At 36.9% G+C, this 27232-nt stretch overlaps 2 protein-coding genes across 2 annotated transcripts; both read right to left on the reverse strand.

Moving 5' to 3' along the window:
- Positions 1–5755: 5755 nt before the first annotated feature.
- Positions 5756–7318, reverse strand: LOC132277942 (uncharacterized). The gene has a single exon (XM_059779781.1). The coding sequence runs from the start codon at positions 7316–7318 to the stop codon at positions 5756–5758; it is 1563 nt and encodes a 520-aa protein (XP_059635764.1).
- Positions 7319–15771: 8453 nt separating this feature from the next.
- LOC132279517 (TORTIFOLIA1-like protein 2) lies at positions 15772–25029 on the reverse strand. The gene is made up of 8 exons (XM_059781508.1): positions 24960–25029; positions 23006–23879; positions 22379–22573; positions 22177–22279; positions 20708–21369; positions 19411–20109; positions 17200–17365; positions 15772–16120 (listed from the first exon to the last, which is right to left on the reverse strand). The coding sequence occupies exons 2-8, from the start codon at positions 23654–23656 to the stop codon at positions 16107–16109; spliced, it is 2490 nt and encodes an 829-aa protein (XP_059637491.1). The 5' UTR covers positions 23657–23879; positions 24960–25029; the 3' UTR covers positions 15772–16106.
- Positions 25030–27232: the final 2203 nt, after the last annotated feature.

Raw genomic sequence — 27232 nt, forward strand, 5'->3', positions numbered from 1 at the left:
AAATGAAACCCTTCCCCTATATAAGGTGGAAGTTAATTTTCTTTTTACTCACTTGTTAATCACTTCCTTCCAATCTCTTAATATTTATCAGATTCCTTATGGTCTTCTTCTGAAGAATGAATTTTCAAAACATTTAGTCCTTTTATTATTGAAATGATTCACTCTATATGTTTAGTTGTTGACGCTAAAATCGGCTGGCTAGATCTGATATCAAATTAATGTAATGTGGGCGTGCCAGAACCACTTGTGTGGTTCAAGTGTAAATTGTCAACTTTAATCATTTTTAGCAAGTTGACTTTCAGGCGATGCGAGGAAAAGGGAACAATAAAAATTCATCTTTTGAGTTCAATAATGTCTTAGTTAAAAGGACTTTATCAGTGAATAATATATAGTAACGTATCAAGAGAATAGAGAGGGGAAGAAATAGATATAGAAAAATGATAGGGAGAAGAGATATGGAGAAAGAGATATAGGAAGAGAAATAAAACGAGACTGAAATAGAGAAGGAGAGATATAGATATAGCAATGATGCTATTTGAGGGAAGTGTTTGAGAAAGCAAACCAAATAATAAATTGATTCTAAGGGTGCTGGACCTCTTGCATAGCATGCCTCTTTGATTATTTATAGAATGAATTGTAAAACAAATACCTACAAACAAGTATTCTAATTACAATAAAACTCTATATCATTCAAACTAAACAAATCCTACAGATAGCCTAACTAACTACCACTTTAAAAATAACTAATCCTAGATAAACACTAACTCAAAAAATCACATAAATCTTATCCCTTAAGAAGTTCAAAAAAATATTCAATCTGATTAGTAATGCCCTTGTGTAGAATCTGCCACGTCACTACACCAATGCTATCCTATCTGCAGCCCAAGTCCAGTGCTTAGTGCATGCCTCCAAGCCCGAATTCCTTACTGCATCCTTCAGCCCAATGTCTTCTCACAATCTACGTCCTTGCCAATTAAATTGCTAATCCAAACCATCTTCAGCCCAATCATAAATCCATAGACCAAATATCCTCTATAGCCCATGTATTAAAATGGGTTTACAACCCAAATGCCAAAATGGGTGTCAACAATGCCCCCCAATTTTGGTAGCCGTTTTAACTCTTCGGCTTCCAAAATTCAAATACACCTATTGCATCGTAACTTTGTATACATCTTATAATCCTATCAGCTTTATCTTGATTCACTTCCCAAAACATATCGATTATGATAACCCATCTTATCGTTTATTAATTATCGCAGCAATCCCAACCTCTCAACCACACACGGCTTTTCACAAACCAACTCCATCTGCAGACTCTTCTTTCCATCACACCTCTTTCTTCTCCAAACTTCTCTCTGTCTAACCCTTCTCTGCAAAATCATGACTTCAAAACAAACAAAACAAAGTGATCTGAATTGGAAAACCCTTTTTCCAGAGGCGACATCGCATACACAACTAACAAAATCAACAATCAAAACCCTAGATCAAGGCGAACTGGATTCCAACACGTTGATCGACGTCACTGAAAGCGCTAAGGGACTTGGCCCAGCGTTTCTTAACCGATTCCCTCCTTCCTTATCTCTGATTTATCCACAAGCCGAACTGCACCTTCTTTTCTCCAAAACTCTCTATCTAACAGTAGAAGGGGACAGACCAACTCTCTCCGTCATAAATTGGCACCCAACAATGCTCCAATGGAATGACTGGGTAGATCGTGTGTCAGCAGCAAAAGGAGAACAATGGAAAATGATGGGTATCTTTGACCTCATTCAGCTTAGTAAGATTCCCTTTTCCTTTGACCGAGCATTATTTTTTGCCTCTTTGCACTTCTGGTCCCCCACAACCAATTCACTTCACTTGCACTGTGGCATGATGGCCCCTACATTGAGGGATGTTTGTTTTCTAATTGGTTTAAAACCTGGATGAGAGGAAATCAATTATCTCCTCTAGGATGAAGAAACCTTCTTTTACTTTCCAAAATAAAAGGGGCTAAACCCTATGTGTAATCACATAGGCCATTCTTAAAAGAAGTGTTAGGGGAAGAAGGAACTGATGTAGATGAACAAGAACATATAGGATTTTTACTATTGTGGTTGTGTAGGTATTTATTATATGCCCCTGCTATCCAGATTACCAAAGACCTTACCCAATTGGCCATCGCATTATCCAAAGGGAAACCCATGGCCTTAGCTCCATTCATGTTAGCATCCTTGTATAGAGGCTTATCTGATCTTATTACCTCTACGTTTGCAAGATCTAGAGGCCCATTCTGGCTATACCAATTCTGGCTGCATGCATACTTCCCTGAATTATCTTCCCCCATTCGGCCTGCTCCAAATAATCCTTTGTTGTCATTTGGGTATGCTAGAGTAAAACCCAAAGACCATTCTTTTAATGACTGCTTTCAATTTTTCTACCATCAGTGCAAAATCAGGACTCAATCTCAATTCCTTCCTTTTTCCATCCTGGTTGTTTCCTCCTACTGCCGAGTCTTCAGCCGAACAGATTGAACTCTATAACAATTCATAGGGCCATTTCTTGACTGCAAGAGATATCCCTTGTAACACCATTGCTCCCTATCTTCCCAAGAGCCGGACTGGAGTTGAATTTTACAACCCAGCCCAGTTAGCCTGGCAATTTAGATTAACTCAAATGATCCCAGTACCTCCCCATTTTTCCTATAACAAGAACTATCATCAGCGAGTGAAGCTTTCAAACAGTGAACAAGTTCAAGAGGTGTCTAATCGATTCACTCAACTCCTTCAAGGGTTTCAGTATAAACCCTTCCTTGAAGAACCGCGTACTGACCCAAACTTTGAGAATTGGTGGGCATCCTACATCACTTTTACCAGGACCGTGGATTCCAGTCAACTTGTGTGCAATCTTCTCGGCTCCTACAAGTTCATTTCCCTTAATTTTCAAGGTTTGGATTCCATTGAACCCATTGCTCTTTCTACCGCTCCTGAACCAAAGAATATAACAAATGTGGCACCAACTTGTCCTCCTCCCACAGCCCCTGCAGGAAGGACCAGATCTCGCTCTCGGCAAAGTAAGTTTTATATCCTCGTCCTTTCCATATAACTTCTATCTGGTTTATATGCTCACTAATCATAAATCCAGGTACTTATTCCAATGCACCAGAGAAATCCACCAAGTCTGAAGAAACTCAGGTCGATTTTTATGTTCCTCTTCATAGTATACCTCCATCCTCGGCTACTAAGGTAACACCTATAACCATATATTTATTTTTTTGATATGTACCACTTTTTTTTGCTAATACTTCTTGTCCAGAAGACAACAAGAAAGGAAACTATAGGGAAGAAACCCAAAAACTCACGAGCCAAGAGACACTTTGAATTGATTGATGATAATGATGTGGATGACGAAGAAGTTATATCCAAGAAAAGGAAACATGCTGCTGTATCTCCCAATGTAATCTTTTTTTTGCCTGACTTCATATATTACCCCTTTCTCCCTATAATATAACTAAATCGGCATTATTTTCAGGAAGCTCCACTCTCTTCAGAACAAAAATCAGTTCAAGAAATTTTTACAGACCATGCTGGAGAAGAAGAAAAGATCGAGTTATCAGCGGGTCAGAAACAAAGGCCCCCTGTGTTTTCTCCACCCTTGGCTACAACATCAATTAATGAGCAAGGTGGAGACTCTGATGAAGTAAGTTATGATTTTTATAACCTGTTCTTGTAGACTTGTAACAACTGTAATTAACCCAACATATCTCAGGTACAAAAAGACTTGGCTACTCCAACCATTCTTGTCAGTATCAACCCGAGTTCTTCTTTCGCAGCCCTTGATTCACTATTCGATTCTGTGTTCTACTCACCAGATCCTGAGTCTCTTGAAATTCCACCTGAAAAAACTTCTAAAACTCCCTTGGAAGTAATTAAAGCTGTACAGATACTACTCCAAATGCTTCAACAAGATTTGTCCTCTGTCCCCTCTTTCAAGGAAGAACTTACCGAGACTCTTTCCTTTCTGAGTAGCTACCCCAGCTTCTCCCTGGAGGACCAGTCCTTTTTCAAGAACTTCCAACTCCAAGTCCCCTCTATGATTACCGCTTATGCTGAGTCCACTCAAGCTTTCAACCATTGTGCTGCTCAAACCCAAGAAAAAGTACTGCTTGCTCAATCTTTGAAGAATGGAAAAGAATTGCATCTGTCTTTGAAGAGAGAAGCTGTTGAACTGGATGCTAGGGAGAAAAAACTTCAGGCACAACTAGCTCAGCTTTAACAAGACAAATCCTAACTCAGCAACAAAGTGGCAGAACTAAAGAAAGAAGCAGAAGTTGCTGCCCCTAAGTTTAAAGCACTCCAGGCTCAGATGCCAAGGTTGGAACAATCCAAACAACAAACAGAACTCAAGTTTACCAACACCAAGGCCTCATGGGCAGACATGAAGGCCAAATTTAAAGACTTTCATCTAAACTTTACTCAACTCTGTAACGTGGTTTTGAACAGTTTGCCTTTTATGGGATGTTTTTGAGCAATCGAGCTATAACGATATCTTGATCTTTACAAATATGCTGAAATTTTATTGCATGTGTACATATATCTTATAACTTACACGACAAACACAATCCAAACTATTTTGATCCAAAGGAGATTTTTCTTTCCTCCATAAGTTCAAAAATAGTTGGTTTGTATTTCTTTAAATACCTTCCATTTATAAATCTTTCATGAATTTCACCATCTAAATTTTTCAACCTGTAAACTCTTCCATGCAATACTTGGTAAACCAGGTATGGGCTCTTCCAAGTAGGTGACCATTTTCCATAAACTCTATCCACCTTTCCAGGTGGAAGAATTGTTTGCCACACCATGTCACCCGCTGCAAATGACTTGAACTTCACCCGTTTGTTGTAGGCCTTCATTACCTTTGCTTTATGGACCATAAGGTGGTCTAAAGCAAGTTTCTGAACTTCATCTAAATCCTCCAACTCAGCAAGCATAGCTTGATTGTAATCGGCAGGTATAAGATTGTGTTGCAAAGCTACTCTTGCCGATTTCACATTTAACTCCATCGGCAGCACAACATCATGGCCAAATGTTAGCCGTTAAGGAGTTGTCCCAGTATTTGTCCGCTTCAAATTTCTATAAGCGCACAAAGCTTCTGAAAGGGTTTCATGCCAACGCCTTAGCTTGTCTTTTATCATTTTCTCAATAATTTCAATAACAACTTTATTTGAAGCCTCTGCTTGGCCATTCCCTTGAGCATAATAGGGTGTGGAAGTTACCATTTTTACTTGCATATCAATGCCGAGTTGTAATACTTCATTTGCTCGAAACACAGACCCATTATCGGCAACAATTGTTTCTAGTAAGCCAAATCGGTGAAAGATATGTCGCTCCAGAAACTGTATCACAGTGTTATGAGTTACCGATACGTATTCCTCGGCTTCTACCCATTTGGTAAAGTAATCGGTAGTTAAAATAATCCAATGATGACCCTTTGATGAAGGAGGATTAATCTTGTCGATTAGATCCATGGCCCAACCTCTGAAAGGTCGTGGTTTAACTAATAATTGCATTTCTATTACTGGAACTCACTGCATTGGGCCATACTTTTGACAGTCTATACAACCCTTTGCATAAGTTATACAATCTTTTCTCATTCCAGGCCAATAATATCCATATCGGCATATCAACCACCTCATTTTTATGCTGGCTTGGTGAGCTCCACATATCCCTTCATGTATCTCAGCCATAATTTTCAAACCCTCAAACTTACTGATACACTAAAATAACAAACCATCATCAGCTGATCTTCTATAAAGATCTCCATCCATAAGCACATAATCGACTGCACTTCTTTTTATTCTTCGATCGACTTCTGGAGTTAGATGTTGCAAGAACAAGATGTAAGGGATTCGCCAATCATCATCATCCAACTCGGCAACATCAGTGGCAAAGACTTCTTCCATAACTTGATTTCTTGTTTCAGCCGATGGAAGAGATCGGCGTGTAATTTTCATTATCCTTTCCTTCGTACCACTCGGCACCCTGACTCCTGAAGCAGTCTGCGCTAAATCATTAGCTATTTTATTCATGGCCCTTGGTCTATATTCCAAAGTTACATTATGAAATTGGTTGACCAATTGGGTTGCCAATGAATGGAATGGCCTTAATTGCCAATTCAAACATCTAAAGTCTTCTGAGATTTGATTAATCACCAAACTTGAATCTCCTACAATGTGGACGTCTTTAACTGCCATCTCTAGCAGGATTTCCAAGCCAATAATTAATGCTTTATACTCGGCTTGATTATTTGCATACCTGAAATCCAGAAAGAAGGAAAACGAAATTTGATTCCCTGTTGGTGATATTATCACGATGCCAGCTCCTGAGCCTTCACTAGTACTCGACCCATTGAACATTAAAGTCCTTGGAGTCATGAATATAGATGCTGAGTCAAGCTCATCAAATACTTGTGACTCAATTTCAGGGGAGGGATGATCGGCAAAAAAATCTGCCAATGCTCTTCCCTTAATTGTCTTTTGTGGAACATATGCAAAGTTGAACTCCATTAATGCCAAAGCCCACTTGCCAATCCGGCCTGTGATTAATGGCCTTGATAGCATATACTTTATAAGATCGGTTTGACAAACAATATAAACCAAAACAGGCAGCATATAGACTCTTAATTTCATTCCTGCAAAATACAAAGCCAAACATAATTTCTCAATCGGTGTATATCTACACTCGACTAGAGTTAAAACTCGGCTGAGATAATATATTGCTTGTTCACTTCCTGCTTCATTCTCTTGTGCTAACATAGCTCCAATGGATTCTTCAGCAGCCGATAAATATAACTTCATCGGCCATTTCTTCCTTGGTAGCATCATGATAGGAGGACTTGACAAGTATTTCTTAATCTGGTCAAATGCCCTTTGATGTGTATCATCCCATTTGAATTCTTCCATCCGCTTCAACTTGAGTAGCGGGGAAAACACATGTAACTTCCCAAGTGTATTAGCAATAAATCTCCTAAGATAATTCACTTGCCCAAGTAACCTCTGCAACTGTTTCTTGCTTCTCGGCGCACTAGCATCAATAATCGCCTTAGCTTTATTCCTATCAATCTCTATACTGCTTTGATGAACTAAGAAACCCAAAAAGTTTCCTGCCGATACTCCAAAAGCACACTTTATTGGATTTATTTTTAACTTATGAGCCCTCATCCTCTTAAAAGATGTTTTGAGGTGGACTAAGTGCTCTTTTTTCGTTAATGATTTCACCACCACATCATCAATATATACCTCCATAAACTTGCCGAGCATATCATGAAAAATAGAATTCATGGCTCGCTGATATGTGGCACCAGCATTCTTTAACCCAAAAGGTATTAACACCCATTCAAAAGTTCCAATCGATCCGGGACTCCTAAAAGCTATCTTTAGAATATCCTCCCCAGCTATATAAATCTAATTATAGCCTGAGTGTCCATCTATAAAAGACATAATTTGGTGCTTTGCAGTCGCATCAATCAGTTGATCGGCTATCAGCATTGGATACTCATTTTTTGGAGTTGCCAGGTTTATGTTTCGGAAATCCACACATACACGTAATTTTCCATTCTTCTTGATAACAAGAACTACATTTGATAACCATTCAACATACCTTGTAGTTCGAATGAAGCCAGCATCCAATAATCGTTCGATTTCCACTTTAACTTTGTTTACCACATCTTGAGACATTCGACGAGGTGGCTGTTTATATGGCTTATAGCCATCTTTAATGGGCAACCAATGTTCCACCAAATCTCTGGATAAACCCGGCATTTCCTCATAATTCCAAGCAAAACAATCACTGTATTGCTTCAATATGCCGATAACCTCAGCTTGCAATTCTGATTCTAACAGTGCATTGATGTAAGTTGGTCTAGGCTTTGCGTCAGTGCCTAAATTCACCTCCTTTAAAGGATCCTGAGTTTTTGCTTTAAGATCATCGAGCTTAGCCAGTGCCAATTCCAAGTCTTCCAACTGAATTGCATCCAACTTTTCATTATCGAATCGATCGACTTCAGTAAGATTAACCAATGGTCCTGGCTCTACTATTACTTCTTTTTCTAGCCGTTTTTCAGCTATGTATGCTTGTAACCTAATGCAAGCGGCCTAAAGGCCTGCTGCCGAGCTTCTTCTCTTTCAAGTTTCGCTTCAGTAAAAAACTTCTTCTTCAATTATAGTAATGATCGGTGTATGCTGCACCACCGTCAAGCTTGAAGAGTGTGTGCATTATAAGACGAAGGCCAAGAGTTTTACATTTATAGAAGCCACTACTACCTTTCACTATAAATATAGCTAGGGTGAGTAGGGATCGTCCCAAGAGATTTGTGAGGATCGAGCAATGTCGTGGAATCGTTATTAGGGCTAGTAGGTCGAGTGATCAAACAATTGGTTGGTTGGTTGATTAGAGAGCAACTAAATTAAACTAAGTGATAGCAAAAGAATGCAATTAAGAGTAAGTAAGAGAGAGAGATCTTGGGGTTTAGAGATCACCACCAAGCAATGCATTTCTATACCATTGACAAGTGATTAATGAGGGCAAATGTTGTGTTGTAATATTGGTGTGTGTGCATTTGGTTGATTCAACAAGTAAGGATGACTAGTTAAGCATGTATTGTCTAAACATCATGTGAAAGGCACAATATATCTAAGCAATGAAGCATATATTGTCTAAACAACATGTGAAAGGCACAATAGATCAAAACAAGTCATTAATCATTTCATTAAGCTCACAATCCAAATACAACACAAGGATAGAGACATATGCTACTTGCATTCAAAAGCTTGGAATATCAAACAACAAGCATGGATTGTTCTCCCATTTAACACTATACTACAACTACACTACTAGCATGAAAATAAACTAGGGGAGAGGCATAATCTATCAAGGAATAAGTATGAACCATCAAGAGAATCACAAGAGCATTCCTTTAAGCACCATGTTTTGACAATCTCCAAATCTATAGCATCAATACACATAGACATGCATCAATAATACAAAATCTAGAGACAAGCACATGAACATCTATTCTAGCATACATAGACATATGGATAGAATGAAATGATCAATTGGAAGCATTAAACCACATAAATCATTGAATAAACAAGATCTATATATATCAAAGTGTCAAAACATCAATTACAACGCTAATCTCTCAATAATATACAAGATTAAGATATAGAAAGCATGCTTGGGACTAACTCTAGCCCCAAGAGGATGTCTAGCCACTCATGGTAATGTTGCTCCAACCCTCAAGGGCTAACTCCATGGTTGAAATCTGCTCCTTGTTGATGAAGAACTCCAATGGTGTCTCTAGCCTCCTCCTCCTCTAAGCTTGTTCTTCAAGAGATGATATGAAAAAAATATTGGCTCTCCCTTGTAAAAAGCAATCTTTATCCTTATATAGGTAGGTCAAAATGACACCCAAAATGAGCTGGGATCGTGTACACAATATTCTCTAATCATTGGATAAAGGACAATTTTCAATGAGATGAAATTTTAACTTTTTTGCACTGGAGGAAGTTCGATCGATCGAACATTGGACTTGGATCGATCGAACTGGCTGAGATCTATCGAACTTAGGTTGGATCGATCCAACTAGTTGAGCTTTTGGGGAAAAGACAAATCCGAGATATTTTGGAGAGATATTTATGGGAAAAGGACAAAAGTGGTTAGTGGGTGGTACAGCTGTGGATATGATCAATCATTTGAATAAGGACAAAAGTGTTCGATCGGTCGAAGGATGGTGTTGGATCGATCGAACTTTTGGACTTTATGCTTTTGGGCCAAGGCTTGGATCTATCTCGAAGTGCTGAGATCGATCATTGTTTGATCGATCGAACCTTGAACTTGGATCGATCGAACTTTGCTGCTTCCCCCACCTTTGACTTCATTTGCTTCCTTCTTCTTCCATTTTGCTCTTTTCTTTGTTTAATCCCAGAATTGCTTCAATTAAGCTCTTATTTGGCTGAGTTAGCTTATTTTCGGGATAAGTGCCTGAAAATGGAAATAATACGAAATCAATCTAAAATAGCAAAATAAGATAGATAAAGGTACTAGAATGCCTATGTTTAAGGGGTTTAAATACGCATTTTTCAGCGTTCATCAAGTAAGCCGAGGGAGTTCTACCTTCGGCCTAGAATTCTCCTGCTGTAACTCGCCGATTTCACGATCGGCAAGGCTTCTTCTCATGGTTGCCGATGTTGGTCTTCCATCGGCTCCTGTTCCCACAAATCGAATAGGAACACATTCTTCGTCATACAAAACAGCATCTGCCAAGTACACTTTTGCCACAAATGGCTTATCAACGACATTCACTATTTTCACTTTATTTCCATCCCAAAAAATTAGCATCTGGTGTAATGATGATGGGATGCACATATTTGGATGAATCCAATCACGGCCTAATAACAAATTATAGGAAGCCGTAGATTCAATAATAAAGAATGCCGCAAAAAATGTCCTACCTCCAACTTCTACTTCTAAGGGAAGGATCCCTTTAGTGCTAGTAGAGCCTCCGTTGAAACCACAAATTGCTACATCAGTAGGAATAACATCTTCCATACTCTTTCCTAGTTTCTTTAATGTGTTTGCTAGAATAACATTCAGAACCGAGCCGTTATCTACCAAGACTCGATTAATAGGTTAACCTTCTACCTATACCTTAACATACAAAGGCTTGAGCTGTTGAGTCATTGCTAACAAAGGTTTCTCAAAAACCACTTTCTCTGCCGATTTTAAAGAAAGAATTGATAAATTCTGAATCGGCTGAGTTTCTTTCTCATTCTTCTCAGTATTTGCATTTGATGCCGATGGAGCCTGAAACATTGCTGGTAATACAAACGCCATGTTACATGATATCTCATCTGGGAAACTACCAAACTGAATTTTGAACTCATTGTTGCGTCTGGGCCACGTTGGCTGATGCTCCTCATCCGGTTCATCTTTATCTGGAATGCCGATTTCCTCGGCTAACACTACTTTGCTTCTTTCCTCAGCTTTCATTTTTTCCTCAGCCCTTCTCCTTTGTTCCCTTCGTTTCTGAGATCGAGTTAGGCCCCCATTCTAATATTGTTTAGCTTTAGGGAATTTCGGATGATTAACTCGAGTCCATCTATTTTTAGTTGAGTCTGTCCTTGATTTCACAGTTCGTACTTTATATGAATCGGCTCCTTTCTGTACCCAAATTTCTGACTGAACCGACGACTGCCTCTTAAAACTGGGGTGTCGATTTTGGGGATGAAATTGGCTAGATATATAAACTTACCGAGTTTACTTTCCCGCCTTCAAATGACTGCTGCTAGGACCACCTTGCCGAGGCTCTTCCCCAGGCTTCAATGGGAAAATAAGCCTCTCAAGAATTCCTTTCTTCTTTGGTTGAACCTCCATTGGCACATCTTCCTTTAGTTTTTGCTTTCCTTTGCAATTTGGGTAACAGTCATGGTCAATCAAGGCTAATTAAGCCTCCCTTAATTGCTTCTGCAGTTCTGCCATCTTTTCAGGTATCGCAGTTGATGAAAGGAACTCACCAGATATCTTTTCAGCCTTCTGCCGATTCTCTCGCTTGGCTAAGCTTATCACATTTGTAGATATGATTGTAGGAAATGGATTAGTATCCACCTTCATGGTCTCTGAAGTTTTCTCCGGGAATTTTAAAGTACCTTCGTCAATAGCTTTCTGCAATACACCTCGTAGAACAGTACAATCATTAGTAGCATGGTTCCAAGAGTTATAATACTTACAATACTCTTTTCCTTTCAAGTCACTTACCGATGGAATCTTATGCCCTTTAGGAAAAGATATCATTTTATCGGCCATCAAGTGATCAAAGATTTGATTTGTTTTCGACAAGTCGAAAGAATAACTTTTCCCGATATCGGCAGGACCTTTCCTTGCTGCCGATGTTGATGTTGATGATGCATTGCCCCTCATGGTCGGTTTAGGTTTAACCAACGCCTCACAAACGTATGGCTTTTTGATATTGACTTCTGCAACATCAACTTCTAATTCATCTCCAACTTCTGCCGAGAATACCTTATAATTAGGATTCTTATACCAAGTACCCTTAGAAGAATTCTTCCTCACTTTCTCTTCTTTTAGTATTTTTTTATACCGAGAAGCCCTGTCTGCTAAGTCGAAGAGATCTTGAAACTCAACCCCGTCAAACCTCTTGCGATGTTCAATGTCTAGACCATTCAATGCTAACTTGATGTATTTTGGTTCTGGCAAACTTACTCGGCATTTGAGTTTAGCCTTTCTAAACCTGGCAACAAAAGTCTCAACCGATTCGCTCGGCAACTGAGATAATCGAAATATGTCTGCCAGCGTAGCTTCTGTCTCTGTTCGGTAGAATTGGGTATGGAACGTCTCCTCTATCTCATCCTAAGTCTGAATAGAATTGGCCGGTAAGTTACTGTACCATTTAAACGCCGCCCCGGCAAGAGAGCTGGAGAATAACCTCATCCTTAACCAAAGGCTAGGACCTGCTTCTCCACATTGTGCGATGAACCTTGCAATATGCTGCACCGCAGAGAAATTCTCTTCGCCACTATACATAGAAAAATCGGGATACCGATAATTTCTAGACAACTCATGAGCATCGACATGATCAGGATAGGGCTTTCTACATACTGGCCGAGCACGTCTGCGACCTTGTGCTACTTTGGCCTGTATTAAAGCCAAAATCTGAGCCCTATCAATCCCTGCATTTCTTCCTGGAGGATCATTTGAGTACCGCGGAATGAATGGATTAACCCACTCCCTTTGATGATTGGCATTTACTTGCCCCCCCAGCAGTCGCTGGAGATATCAATGGATTAGCCCTACCTTGGTTTAGGTTGCCTACTACTTCTTGCTGATCTCTCGCTGGTGGAATTGGCTGCATATGTGGACGCTGCACATTCTGATAATGCTGACCATTCATTAGTGGTCGGTACATCGGCACAGTATTCACTGCTGGTGGATCTGATAAGATTGGTGGATTCCCCATTGGCATGCCGAGTGTATGATTCGGCACATTGCCGAAATTAATACCAAGTACTGCACTTGGCGGTACGGTGCTTGTTTGAGGCCCTTGGGAAATATGTATCAATGGTGCCGTCATACGCTGAAATATGGACTTATTAATATAAGATGCTTCGGCTTGATTATGTCGATTTTGATTAGCCGATATACTGGTTTCAAGCCTTTGATTCATCTTCTCCATTTGAGCGTACATCATCTGATTTAATTCCCCAGTCATTGACCTCATCTCATGTATCTGAGAAACCAAATTTTGATTTGATTCCCCCACCTGAGACCTTACTTCACTGATCTGTGCTTGCTGGGTATCAATTTTTTGCACAATCGATTTTAGTACCCGACCCAAAGGAAGATTGGATGGAATAGATGAGTCGGCATCATCACCAACGCCGAGTTGTTGGTTTTCTTCACCAATATTGTCACCTATAGTCACGCCTTTCGAATTTCTTAGCTTTGGAGGCATATTTACTATAATTACTCACCTGATGGGTCCCATCGGGCATGCCAAAAATGTTAACGCTAAAATCGGCTGGCTAGAACCGATCTCAAATTGATGTAGTGTGGGCGTGCTAGAACCATCTCAAGTGTAAATTGTCAACTTTAGTCCCTTTGAGCAAGTTGACTTTCAGACGATGCGAGGAAAAAGGGAACAATAAAAATTCCTCTTTTGAGTTCAATAATGCCTTAGTTAAAAGGACTTTATCAGTGAATAATATATAGTAATGTATCAAGAGAATAAAAAGGGGAAGAAATAGATATAGAAAAATGATAGAGAGAAGAGATAGGGAGAAAGAGATATAGGGAGAGAAATAGAATGAGACTGAAATAGAGAAGGAGAGAAATAGAACGAGACTGAAATAAAGAAGTATTCTAATTACAATAAAACTCTATATCATTCAAACTAAACAAATCCTACAGATAGCCTTACTAACTACCACTTTAAAAATAACTAATCCTAGATAAACACTAACTCAAAAAATCACATAAATCTCATTCCTCAAGAAGTTCAAAAAAATATTCAACCTGATTAGTAATGTCCTTGTGTAGAATCTGCCACGCCACTACACCAATGCTATCCCATCTGCAGCCCAAGTCCAATGCTTAATCCATGCCTCCAAGCCCGAATTCCTTACTGCATCCTTCAGCCCAATGTCTTCTCACAATCTACGTCCTTGCCTCCAAAACATCTTCAGCCCAATCATAAATCCATAGACCAAATATCCTCTATGGCCCATGAATCAAAATGGGTCTACAACCCAAATGCCAAAATGGGTGTCAACATTAGTAAAAAAGTTAGAGATACTGAAATTAAAATAGGTCAAAAATACAAATTTGATAGATGGAGCACATGTGGTTGAATCATACGCAGAATACATTTGGTATAATGTTAGTTTTCTTTTTAAGTTTGAAACATTTGTTCAATCATATCTAGCAACGATTAGTTGATATAGAATTTGTACCCATGGAACTCAATTCCTTGGCAGATTATATTATTTGGAGAATGAATGTGTTTTATGATGATTAGCTGAAGCACTAAAAAAATCGGCGAATCAAGTGGACAAGATATAGGTACGAAAGTATACTAGACTCCAGAGGATGTTTAAGAGTTTTATCATACCCATCCGATGTTATCCTCACTTTGTATTATTTATTTTAATTAATATGGTCTTCAATTTCGATCATAGGGTGTGAATTTTATTCTACCAAACGCGATATGAATTTAGTTGGCATTTCATTTTCATATATGCATTTGTCTTTTCCTTTCGAGTCATTCTTTCTTTTTACATAAGAATGATCATAATCATGATCGGGTCAAGGTCACAATAATAGAAAATATTCCTACAGGTATGGGCATTGAGAGATTTTGATGGTAAGGGTTCTTTTACCCACAATTTTATTGCAATAAATAAACATCGTTTTTTATTTTTTTTTTTGTAAATCAAAGAAATATATTTAACACTGAGAGATTTGAATTCTTGGCCTTCTAGTTTAAAAGACGAAAAAGTACTATTAAGTTATAACCTGTTTTTCAAAGAACTTTTATTAGACATTTCATAACATTAAAACAAATGCCCTACATATGTTCAATTTATTTCAGAAAATAAAGCAAATGAAAAGGCAAGCGATAGAGGGGAAAAAAAAGCCAGGAGACAATGTCATTTCTCTCAAACCCGCTCAGAGATTCCAAGCTCTCATCTCCCAATCTCTCTCTCCTCTCTCCAATATTTTCCCAAGAAACCAACTTGACAACCTTAGAGATGCAATTAATTAACCAGAGATGCAATTGTTAATTGAGATTGGAAAATAATAATTATTCCGACTCTCAACATATTAGACGATATTTATGTGTGACGCAATTGGATATATCCAACTTTCGAACTCTATATCACTACTCCATAATCTATAGTGTTGGTTTTGCTCATGTATATCAAATACAAATACTAAAATCAAGTTTGTTTTTTGCTCATGTATACCAAATACATATACTGAAATCAAGTAAGAAGAGAAGAGAAAAGGAACACTCCTCTCATCCTCTTTCCTTTTCTCTTCTTACTTTCCTCTTTTCTTCTTCTGAGTAACAACTTCTCTTCTTACTTTCCTCTTTTCTTCTTCTGAGTAACAAATCAAATGGAGCATAACATCATTCAAGCTTTGTAGTTAATACCTTTCTAATTATTTATCTAAAATGACAACTTATATTGAGCCCCTAATCTTTTATTTCGAAGTTGTGCCTAAGATGGAAATAGGGCACTTATAATGATCTACCCAAGGTCCTATATTTTCACGTTCCTATATATTCACGTTCATTGGCATTATAAATAACAGCATAGGGAGCAAAGTAGCAAACATTGAAAACTACACAGTTGACAAACCAAACCTTCTCCTTGGAACATAGAGATGAGAGGAACCAGTGTCGCATAATTAGTCATTTAAAAGATTCGATTTTTCATTTCAAACACACTTTTCATCGTCTCCATATATAGAGGTTGGAATTCAAGAATGGTACAGAAGTTCTCTCCTTCACATCAGCAAATCCTCAGGCACACTGATTATAGCTTTTTCTCAGGAGCATTTTCCTACATAGAGAAGACAACATTTAGTCAGTAATACTCCAGAAATTTAATCACTAGCTCTAAGTATGGGATTGAAGGACCAATAGCTACCGATTTAGTATTCAAGTTTGGTCAATCACTCGACATAACAATAAAGGAAAGAATTCAAGAATAGCCCAGCAAAATAAAGGATTTTTTGTTCTTTGCAACTCTAATAGAATTGTAAGTGTGCTAAATCTGGTCAAGCGAAATAAGGATCATTTACCCACTACTATGTCCAACAGCTATGGGAAGGAAAGACCAGAGACATACTTTGGTATCAGTATGTATATACCATTGTATCTTGAACTCTTGATAGTTCATGCCAAATACCCGATCTATAACCTAGAAGGCAATGGTTATGTTTTTGGAACTCCCTTTTCCGGTGTAGTTTATCTCAGGACTGATCAAAGACAGCCTTCCACACATTTAGGAAGTAAAAGTATTGGTATCCTGTTAACTGGCCTTTTTCATGTGTGTTCTATCTTTTGAGCTATCAACACCAAATCAGAAAAAGTTATTGTGACTCTTAAAACATATTCAATACTTTACAATTCCATGCTAAAAACTACAAATGCAAGAAACATTTTGCTTACCAAACAAGGTTTAAATTCCTTGAGAAAAAAATGTGGGCCATAAGAAAATAAAATTTTCATTTTCCCGATACATAATAACTATTTGTTATAAAAGAACTGCAATCTCTCTTTTCAGCTATGATTCCCAAAACTTAAAAGAAATTCAACAACTTTAACAGGGGCTTCAAGAATGTGGTTCATGCAAGGATTTATAAAAGGTTACCTAGTGCAGTCCCAATTAATGGGATGTAGACAAAATACAGGCCTAATTCTTGACATTATTTACCCAAACTGGCTGTCTTAATTATCTAAAGATTTATGACTTCAATATATGAACCTTCTCATTCAATTCCGAGACATTTTAAATTTCTCATTCAATAGTTCTTTTCATATCTATCCAGGAATTAAATTAGAGATAAAACTGAAGTTAAACATTGGTTAATGCAACATGTGAATTAAAAGAATTTAAATGTGTACAAGTTGCCTCACCCCATATCTGGTGCAATTTCATTGTTAGCTGCATGACAGATCTTCTCTCTGCTAGGTTGGGAAACTCCATGTTGGCAGATTTCTGAATTGCAGATAGAAATTCTCTCCTTGCTTTTGCAGAAAGAACAACATAATTTGGTCCATGGATAGAACTCAGGTCCACCACCTAAAATAAGGATAATATTAAATCTTGATACTTCTGCTGTAAACCATTGTTCCATTTATTTATGCAGTAACGAAAGGAAATGTCAACAAGTCTTGCTATCTAACTCAAATTTGGAAGAATTAAAAAAATCAAATATTTTAAAAAATCCACTAATATTCAAAAAAACTATCTAAAACTAAAAGTATGGTCATGATCCTAAAAAACAGGTTCATCTTGATTGTTGGGATCATGAGAGGACGTAGTAAACACTGATCCAAAAGACCATCATTACTTCCTACTCTTGAAAATGCCTCCCTGTTTGGACCAAATTCTGTAAATCAACTTCAGTGGTCCAATTTTCAGGAAGAAAGATCTATATATATATATATATTTCCCAAACAACAAATTCTGCAATTAACTGATTACAAAAGTCAATTTATCATTCTTCCTATCTATCATTCTGTGTGGCAAAGTTGTGAAAACAGCCAGGCACTTGTGGTGGTGCACATCTAATAAGTTGACACAATGTATATGTCACATACAGAAAAATTATCAATACCCCAAGGGTACCTACTATGTAGTCCTGACCAATGAAAATTCTCCATTTCCCTTGATAATAGAAAATAGCAATTCAACATTGACTGGGCTAAGGAAACAAAGCTCATTAGGTCAAAACTAGGGGAGTGCTTACTAATAGAGAAAGGCTAACATCTCTCCTCCCGCTTTTATTTGATACTAGTAGCGAACATCAGGTAACTTCGAGCTCTAAGACAACAGGTTGGTAATGAAAGGCAATGTACTAAGAAAGAACATCTATATTAGCCCCTTATCTGAAAAAAGTTGGAAGAAGGGCGAGAAAGAAAGGTTGCCTACATATTCTCGGTATACCCAGTGTATTGAATACTTTCTCGTCACATACAACACTCTGTACTCTATTAATGTATTAAAGGTAAAATAACCGTCATCAGAAGTGGGGCAATAATGTAAAACCATTTCTATCATTTGTTCAAAAGACAAAAAATGAGGCCAATTACAGAAATGGGAGCTATCATAATGGGACAAAGTTATATCTGAAACACAATATATAAGCAATTCACTTTTCTTGGGATTTAAAAACACATCTTTCAAATAAAAACATATTTATTGTGCATAAGGAGAGTAGTGTGTGTGTGTGTGTGTGAGTGAGAGGGAGAGAGTTTGGGGGGTTCATGGAAACCTACCAGTTTATTAAATGAAAACCTTGCAAGTAAATTATGAGTGTCTGCATAGACCCTAGCAGTTTATTAACTGAAAAACTTCAAGTAAAATGTTAAGTTACACAGCATAAAAGTTCTCTAAACAAGAAAAGCAAGACGAGAAGATGACTGTCTTTTGTGTGTACTTGTATGTGCTTTTTTTGGTTGTGGGAAGAAAGAGACAGAGCGAGCTAAAATCACACATGAAATAGTATATTGGTATATAAATCAACATTGTTCATCATCCATTATTTGTATTACAATAATCCAGTGAAGACAAATTACTCTAAAAACTATAAAATCGCCACAGACTCAAAGGTGTTTACCCATGTGTAAATACCATCAAATGTGTAGAGAGAGATTTTGGATGGAAAACTTATTAGTTTCCTTTCTATAATCATCTCCTCTGTTGTGCATTTCCAAAGTACTTTGACTACTTTCTGCTATACATCATTTTATTAAGTCATTTGCAGTGTACATGTTGAAAACTCATCATAACTGCTCAGTTGGACCCTAGACGAGGTGTATGTTCCAACTATAAAAGTGACTTGGTAATGATGCTAAGACAACCAATCCCACAACAGTGTACAATTGCCTAGGTGCCCAAGCACATTTCAACTGTTGCCAGGGCAATTTCTTCTGTAATTAGAACATGCCAACTGACTCCAAGCAATGCTTGAATCCACTACATATCTCAGAGATGAGAGAACATAGAAACTACTCTTATCCAGCAGCACTTCATATATTGGATGAAAGAGAAGCTAAGACATACAAAAATAATGACAATAAACTTAACCAGTTGTAAGAGCAATTGAAAGAAAATAAACTTGCCTGCTGCAACCAAGGGATTATGGAATCTATAAATCTTTGTTCTAGGAGGTACGACACCAAAGTGCTTAGAACATCGGTGGCAGTCTTGTGTGATAAACTTTCCAGGACAGGACCGGTTCTATCAAGAAGTTCAATAAGAACAAGTTCTTCAGCGGAACATAGAGCTTCCACATATGCGGAGTCGATGTCCCCTTCCAATAGATAACCTTTCACAAATTCCCACGGGTTATTACTGATTTCTGGACTATTTTGTCTGGTATCAGTAGTAGAAATGGGAGCAAAGATAGCATCATTCTTTCTTGTTTGACCAACATTGATTTTATGTCCAGAACTTATTTGACTGCCCTTCCTTACAGGATTTCTATTTAATTTTACCCTGTGATCTGTCCACGTCTCCATTCCTTGTCTAGCAGAATTGCTTGATCTGCTACTAGAAAAGGCTTTTTCCTCCCAAACCTCGGGATTTTTCATTAATAATGAAGGCTGTCTATTACGTATATCTATAGATGGACGTGGAGTGCATGTAGAGAGTCTAGGAGAAGCAATACTTGAGCTCTTCTTCGAAAGTTTGGAAGTAGCTTGGTCAGAATACCTCCCTCCATGAACAAGGTCCTGAGCAATTCTATCCACTACATGTTCTAGACATGACACTTGTGATTGTATCATGGACAAACTATCCATTGTGCTGGTTGTAAAAACCTGAATAAGTAATGGGAAAAAGAGAGATAATGAAGGTCATTAGACTATAAGAATGCTTGAAAAGAAAAAAGAATAAAACATCAACTTCAGCACCCATATGAGGGAAAAGAAGAAAATATATTTAACTTTAAAACAACAGAAGTCCCAAAACAAGAATACTATGTAACGAGATGCAGGTTAGCATATACACTGATTATTTGGAAGGAATGGAGTTAATGCCTATTGCTAAAATAACTATGCCAAAAAATATCAAATCAATTCACAGGAATGCAAACATTTAATATTTCTTTTCTCCAAATTAACTGGCATGCCGAATTTTTTACGTCTTGAGTTTTTTGCTGCCAACAAAACATGGTGTGTGCATGGGTGAGTGACTTTCCGTGTGCTTCTCAAAACTGGATGCCAATTGTATTGGTCTAATTTAATCCTAATGCTGATACTGGAAATAGGTTACACTTTAAAAACTCAAATGTTTTATGTATAGAAACGCAGCTAAAAGTTTAGAGTGCATAATTGTAGGCATGTGGTTTCAAGTGAATTTCTTGCTCAATGATCAAGCCATGAACCTATAAAATACCCACTAAACAAAAGCAATTACCTTTAACAAATCCATTAAGTTCGACTGTTTGTTTTCAATCTCCAAAAGTTGCTTTCGAACGGAAACCATTTCATTTGCTGTTCGCAAACAACAACCGCGCATGGTTTGGGAACTCGATTCTGTAACCGTGGAATCAAGACTTCTACGATCCCGGAAGTTTGCGGAATATATATGTTCTTCACTGCTAATTTCTTCAGCTGCAAACTGCTGATTTATTCCCATTGGCTTGACCTTACCATCCTCCTCAAGACAGTCATGAGAAACTGTCACAAACTTGGTTTCAAAGTTATCAGCAACAAGATTAGTCACAGAAGAACATTCCTGTCTATCATCCATTGGCACATATTCATAATCAACATCTTGAGGGCTTGTGATAACAGCACTCATTCTTTCAAATGTTTTAGTGACAGAACTACCTTCAGATTCTTCATTGTGGACATCCGCTATAGAAACACAATGGGTTTTTGGAACTGCAATTTCTATCGGCCAATCACTTGCTTCTGAACGCTGAGGATTTTCAGCATAATTTTGGCATGCTTTTCTGACAGAGAGAGGAACCCTTTTCTTAATTGAACCAGTACCAACTTTTGTAAGGGGGACATCCTTCCATCTGGACTCAGCAGCACACGAAATAGAACCATAGTCACCCTTACAAGAATTTTCTGCAGGAAGTATATGATTATGTAACATACCATCATAAACAGAGAGCTATATATTACCAAATTTTTAAGCAAGACTTTGAAAAGTATGGAAAAGGCAAAAGACAATTCTATAGATTTAGCCACATAATACAACAAATAACTAGCGAACCACTAACATTGTTCATCAAATACGTTAAGCTAAAATCCTACTACAAAATAATATCTAAGCTAACATAAAATGAAGCTTCGCAATTGATTCCACTAATCCTCCCAGAAAGTTAAAAGACTAGAGATTCCTAACTGCCCTAAATAGTTGTTCCTTGCAATTAGTTCTAATTACCCTCCAACTCAATGCACACCATGGCTAATATACAGCAGTTAGTAGGGATGGTTCTAACATAAGAATAAGGGCATGATGTAGTACATTTGCCTCAGCTGATTACTTCCATATCATCAATCTTGGAGTAAATATAGTATCACTACCTTACATTACACTAACTCAGGTTCCTTACAATTGTATTCAACTTGATTTGCTCTGATTAATTATAACAGCTGCCTATAGTCTACATACTGCTTAATATACATCCCAGAATGTCCAGAATTCAGTAAATATATTTTAGATTTTTGGTTGTTTACAAGCAATACAATAGTACAAATCAGTCTAAAAACAAATAAGAGCCACGTCAAATGTTTTAAGGATGCAAGAATATTGTCAAAAGTAACTACAGTATTTATGCATATCAAATTAATTGAATATTAAAGAAGATAAAATATGTAGATTCGAACAGCAAATCTAAGGATTAACTTCTATAAGACATGCCACCAAACCTTTAATTGAAGATCCAGCTTCTGAAGGTTCACGCGTATCAGGCCCTGGAAGACTTTTCCAGAGATGCAAGGCCTGCAGTACTGTGTCTCTAACTGGTTTCACCTATATAAAAGTACAAGAAGCATCTAATGGATCCAACTTAAGCATTTGCAAGAAAGGGAACTTCTCCAGATGTTGATTACAGATAGTATTAACACTGACCTTGTCGAAACGACATGATTCAAGGGAATGAATGCATGAATTCTTGAAAGACCCAAAGAAGGATCCGCCTCTCAAAGCAATTTCTCCTAGTGATGCAGAAGCAGCTTTGCGTGTTGTCCAGTCACTGTTCTTGAGAGCTTCTTGAATGCTACTCATTGCACTATTTAAAGCACTTTGTGTTGGGGCACCCCCTGCCTGAGACAATTAAAAAGAAATTAAAGTTGTACCACCTACATCAAACAGGAGAGAATACTTTGTATTGTCGAAAAGTATGTGAAACTAGATGTTGTATTGAAATGCTATTATTGTAACTCAACAGGAATGATTCAATATTTAAAACCCCTCCCGTGACCTTTCTTTCCATTTCCAAGCTGTTGTGCGCACACATTTATTTCAGCAAGCAAGAAAATTACAACTTACTACCATATAATCGTTTTTTAAACTTAATTACTGGCTCTAGCAATCGACAAGCAAGTATAGAATTTATTTCTCCTTTTTGTTTCACTTAATTACACAAACTGAGCTTACTTAAACAGAATGCTCTGTGAGAAAGTAAGCAAAACAGAAAATTTGGGAAAATATGTGAAAGTCAACAGTATCACTCAACTGTATCACTGAAAAACTGACCTGAATAATACTTCTATTCAATTCAATGACTGCTGGCTTTGCCATGAAGTGTGGATTCTTAAGCAACTTAACAGTTCTAGTCAACATCCGCTGCAAGATGGACACCGGAGGATCATTGGTATTATCAATGACCCGGGCTAAACACAATGCTGAACCAGACTGCACCTGCCTGTTTTGTTCACCCAAGGCTTCAAAAAGAGGCTTCACCAATGAAACAAAAGCTCCTTCACATTCACCCTCACTATTGCTCAACTTAGAAGCCAAAACACCGATTGTTTCCACACATGCATCCCTCACGACAGAATCAGGATCCTTAAGCCGTTTAACAATGCTGGCTACCATTTTCCCAAGATATTGGCCAATACTGCCTTCATGCAAAGTAGCTAGTGTACCCATCAGTCTGATACATTCCTTACGAACTGCACTCTTCTGCTCTGAATCAGTATCTAAAATGCAAGACAGAAATGGAGCCACCCCATCTGGAGTTAGACATTCAATGGTTTTTTCAAGCTCCTCAACCCCAATCTGGTAAGTATCCCTATCAGCAAGCTTGTTTAATGCAAGAACCACTCGGTGCTTAAGCTCAAAAATCACCTGCTGATTGTTAACCCTAGTGGTTCCTTTCACTTTTGAATGTGTGTGTGACTTCATCCTGCACACCAGTATACTAACCCTCAATTCGACATAATCTCACCCTTTAACTTCCAAACTTCCATCCATGGTTTTGACACTGATTATACAAAGCTTGAGCCCTTTAAACCTCAACATATTGACCATGTATTGGATTGTTTGAAGGTTAAAGGATGCTGGATGTTCAAAACCGCAACTGAAATGGATGACATTGCCAAAATTTGCTCCGAATTAAAATCCTACACTGTCAAAATCACTGAAGTCAGGTTCATCAGAGCCTACTGACTCATACATGAAAAAGTATGCCTAAGAATCAAAATTCTTAAATAGATTTGATGCTTCCCATTTGGTTGCTAAAAAATATTACCTTAGACTGTAGGTAATCAATAAAGTATCAATTTAAGAAAAGAAAAGAAAAAAATTACACCACTTGACTGAGGCTAATACAACTAATAAAACGAGGCCTTTAAAGTGGTCATTACTATGTATTTTTTATTCGAAAAGGAAAATGCCATAGAACACTGCAGTCACAACTTTATTCTCTCTCTTTCAGTGATTTTCTAAGCAACCAAACAAAGGCCATCAAAACGGAAGAGCAGTAATAAAAAGCATTATGATATGATTTGAATACAAGGATATACCTTGAAGCTACAATGTATAAACAATAGTAATTACGAAAATGTAGTGACATATTTTAACATTCAGATAACAAAATGACACAAATGCTCTGTTTGGATGCTCAGAAAATATAGTAACAGAATACTGATAACAATTACAACAACGTTATTGAAGCTAATCACCAGGAAAAAACAAAAACAACAACATTGAAGCTTAAACATACATTCAACCTGCTCTTATTGTTCATTGCCTTCACCCGTTTTCTCGACAACCAAACGGAGTAAAGGAAAATTGAATTAAAAATAACAGATTCAAACGGTTACTGCCTTACACTGAGCCAAGATTCATCATACCAAATGCGTTGACATCGTCTTTAAGAACTCAGATGGAAACCCTAAAGACGGTGCTGAAAATGAAATCTTGGATGAAGTGAAATACAAAAACAATGACGCGAAGTTTCAGGACAAAATGGAGGAGATTTGAAGAAAAACTAGATTAAAATTATCAGTACCATAAATTTCAAAATGCTTATACATTATATTTTACTTCGAAATCAACGGAAAACAAAGGTGAAATTAAATCACACACACACACACACACACACATATATATATATTCAACGAGAAAAGGAATACTACTAATAAATATTAAAGGGAACGAATCTCAGTACAGAAAAAAGTTCAGGCGAAGATCAAGAAAATCTTACCCGTAAAAGAGCAGATTGGAGTTTCTTTTTAGAGAGAGAGAGAGAGTGAGGAGAGAGAAGATCGTCTCCCTCGATGTTTGGTTTTTAATAAGTACTCTAATTTGTGGAGTATTTTAATGAGTCTTCAGCTTTCGCGCTTTCACTTGTTTTTCGAATTCGGGAGCGTTTCCGGTGTGGGCCCTACGTACATGGTCTACCTATCTTGTACTGTCTGATAACTCTGATTCAAGGTCACGAGAGATCGGATGGATATTCTTAAATGACGGTCAAGATTAATTCGTTGTCATTTTCTGGAAATTTCAAATTAATTTAAATTATGGGAGAAACTCCAAACTAGCTTTGTCTGATGTAAATTGGAGATCTAGGGTTTCTGAGAATCATTATCCCAATACACAGTAATATACTGTATTTTAAATATATTAAAAGCTGAAGTTTTCAAATATATTATGGGTCTGTTTGGGAGGGATTCTAAGTTCAGAAAGTCTTTTGCCAATAACAAAAGTGTTTGGTAAAAACTTTTAAAATGAACTTTTAAAAACTCTGAGTAGTTTAGAAACCAAATTGAACAAAGCCAATAAATCATACTTCGTAATCGACTTCCTGTAAGTTACACACTTTTTTTTAAATAATAAATATAAAATTCTTATATTGTCCATTATTTAACCTATTTTTATTTCTATTTCTGAATTCCATTGCAAATCTTTCTCTTTCTGTATCATCTTTTCATTCCTTCTTTACCCAAAAATAAATTTTAAAATGCTGAGCAAAATTTCACAAATCTTTACTAAAAAAAATATTTTTGAAAAACTATTCAACAAAGGAAAAATAATGACATCGAGGAGTGCAGGAAAAATTACTATAGACTCCCATTTAACTTTAAAGCCTAAAGAGTTCTAGGATTAAAGAACTTTCATATAAAATTTAAACTTATGTAGAATTCTAAATAACTTTTCTTTCTCACTATATATATACACACACAATATATATATATATATGTATATATAATTTTTTTTTTTTTTTTTTAAAGGCTACCGGTCCACTTTTAAAGTAATTTATAGCTATAAATAAGAACAAAAATATGATATTTTTGTTGCCATCTCTCTCTTTCATTTTATTTTTCTTTCCATCTCTTTCCGCTTTTATTAAGGAAAAAAAAAAAAAAAAAAAAAAAAAACTTCTATAATGTAGATCGAGTAAATTTGTATACCTTGATCATCATTGTGTCAATTAATCATTGATGCATCATAGGTAATTTCATTCCATCACTTTAATTTTTTATTTATTTTTCCTTCCCCTATTTGGACTTATCAAGTCAACTCTATGCTATTATTCATGAATTATTAAGGGTATAATTGTCAAAGTTAAATTATGTGGATAATTAAAAGAACTTCAAAAAATTCATCTACCAAACAATTTTTTTGTTTTAAATTCCTTTCATCAAAATGCATTCTCCAAAACCGATTCAAAGGAAGGAATTTTAAAATTTGGAAGCTCCCCCAAACAGGGCCTACGATCCTACACAAAATGAAGACCAAAAAAAAAAAAAATCTCTATCAACGTTTTACACAGATAATTAGAATTGCACCAAAAACTCATTGTCAATTATAGTACTCCTATAAATCACAAAATATGCCAAATATGCTCATAAGATTTGAGGATGGAATAACTCTTTTTAGTCAAACTTTTGTCCTTTTTGTTCTTTAATTAGATTTGACCATGTTGAATTGCTGTCCTCGACATTAATCTCAAGAATTTTTCTACAAAGTTTTGTCTGGGTTTCTTTATGAGTTTTAGCATGTATTTTTATGTTCAATCTTCAAAATGAAATTATCCATCACTTGTGTTAACACAATTTGACAAGCAATAATAACTTATTGAATCGAAATAATTTAAGTTGTAGAAATAATATCAAAATAATAAACACTTAGAAAAATAAGTGTCAAAAAACAGATTCTCATTTTTTCTAAGCGACTCTAACATAGTGCGTAATAGATGAATATATTCAACATGTAGTTTGAGGAAGGCTTAGACAAATGTATCCATGAAGTTGGAATTTGGAAAAATGATTTGTTAAGTGGAGTTGAGCTTAGACCTACAGATAAACACTTCCTGTATATGATGCCACCATTTAATTAACGACTCTCTATTCTCCGCCCTAAAATCTAACTAAAACCAGCTGCAGGTATTTTACACATTTTACAAGGCTGCAGGGAACTCATTCTTCACCTTTGTAAATTGCATCAAAACAAAGTCTACTTACAGTTTGCAATTTG

This window comes from Cornus florida, unplaced genomic scaffold (genome assembly GCF_030987335.1).
Source record: "Cornus florida cultivar Cherokee Brave unplaced genomic scaffold, ASM3098733v1 CherokeeBrave_3.0.0_Hap2_Chr10, whole genome shotgun sequence".
NCBI lineage: Eukaryota > Viridiplantae > Streptophyta > Magnoliopsida > Cornales > Cornaceae > Cornus > Cornus florida.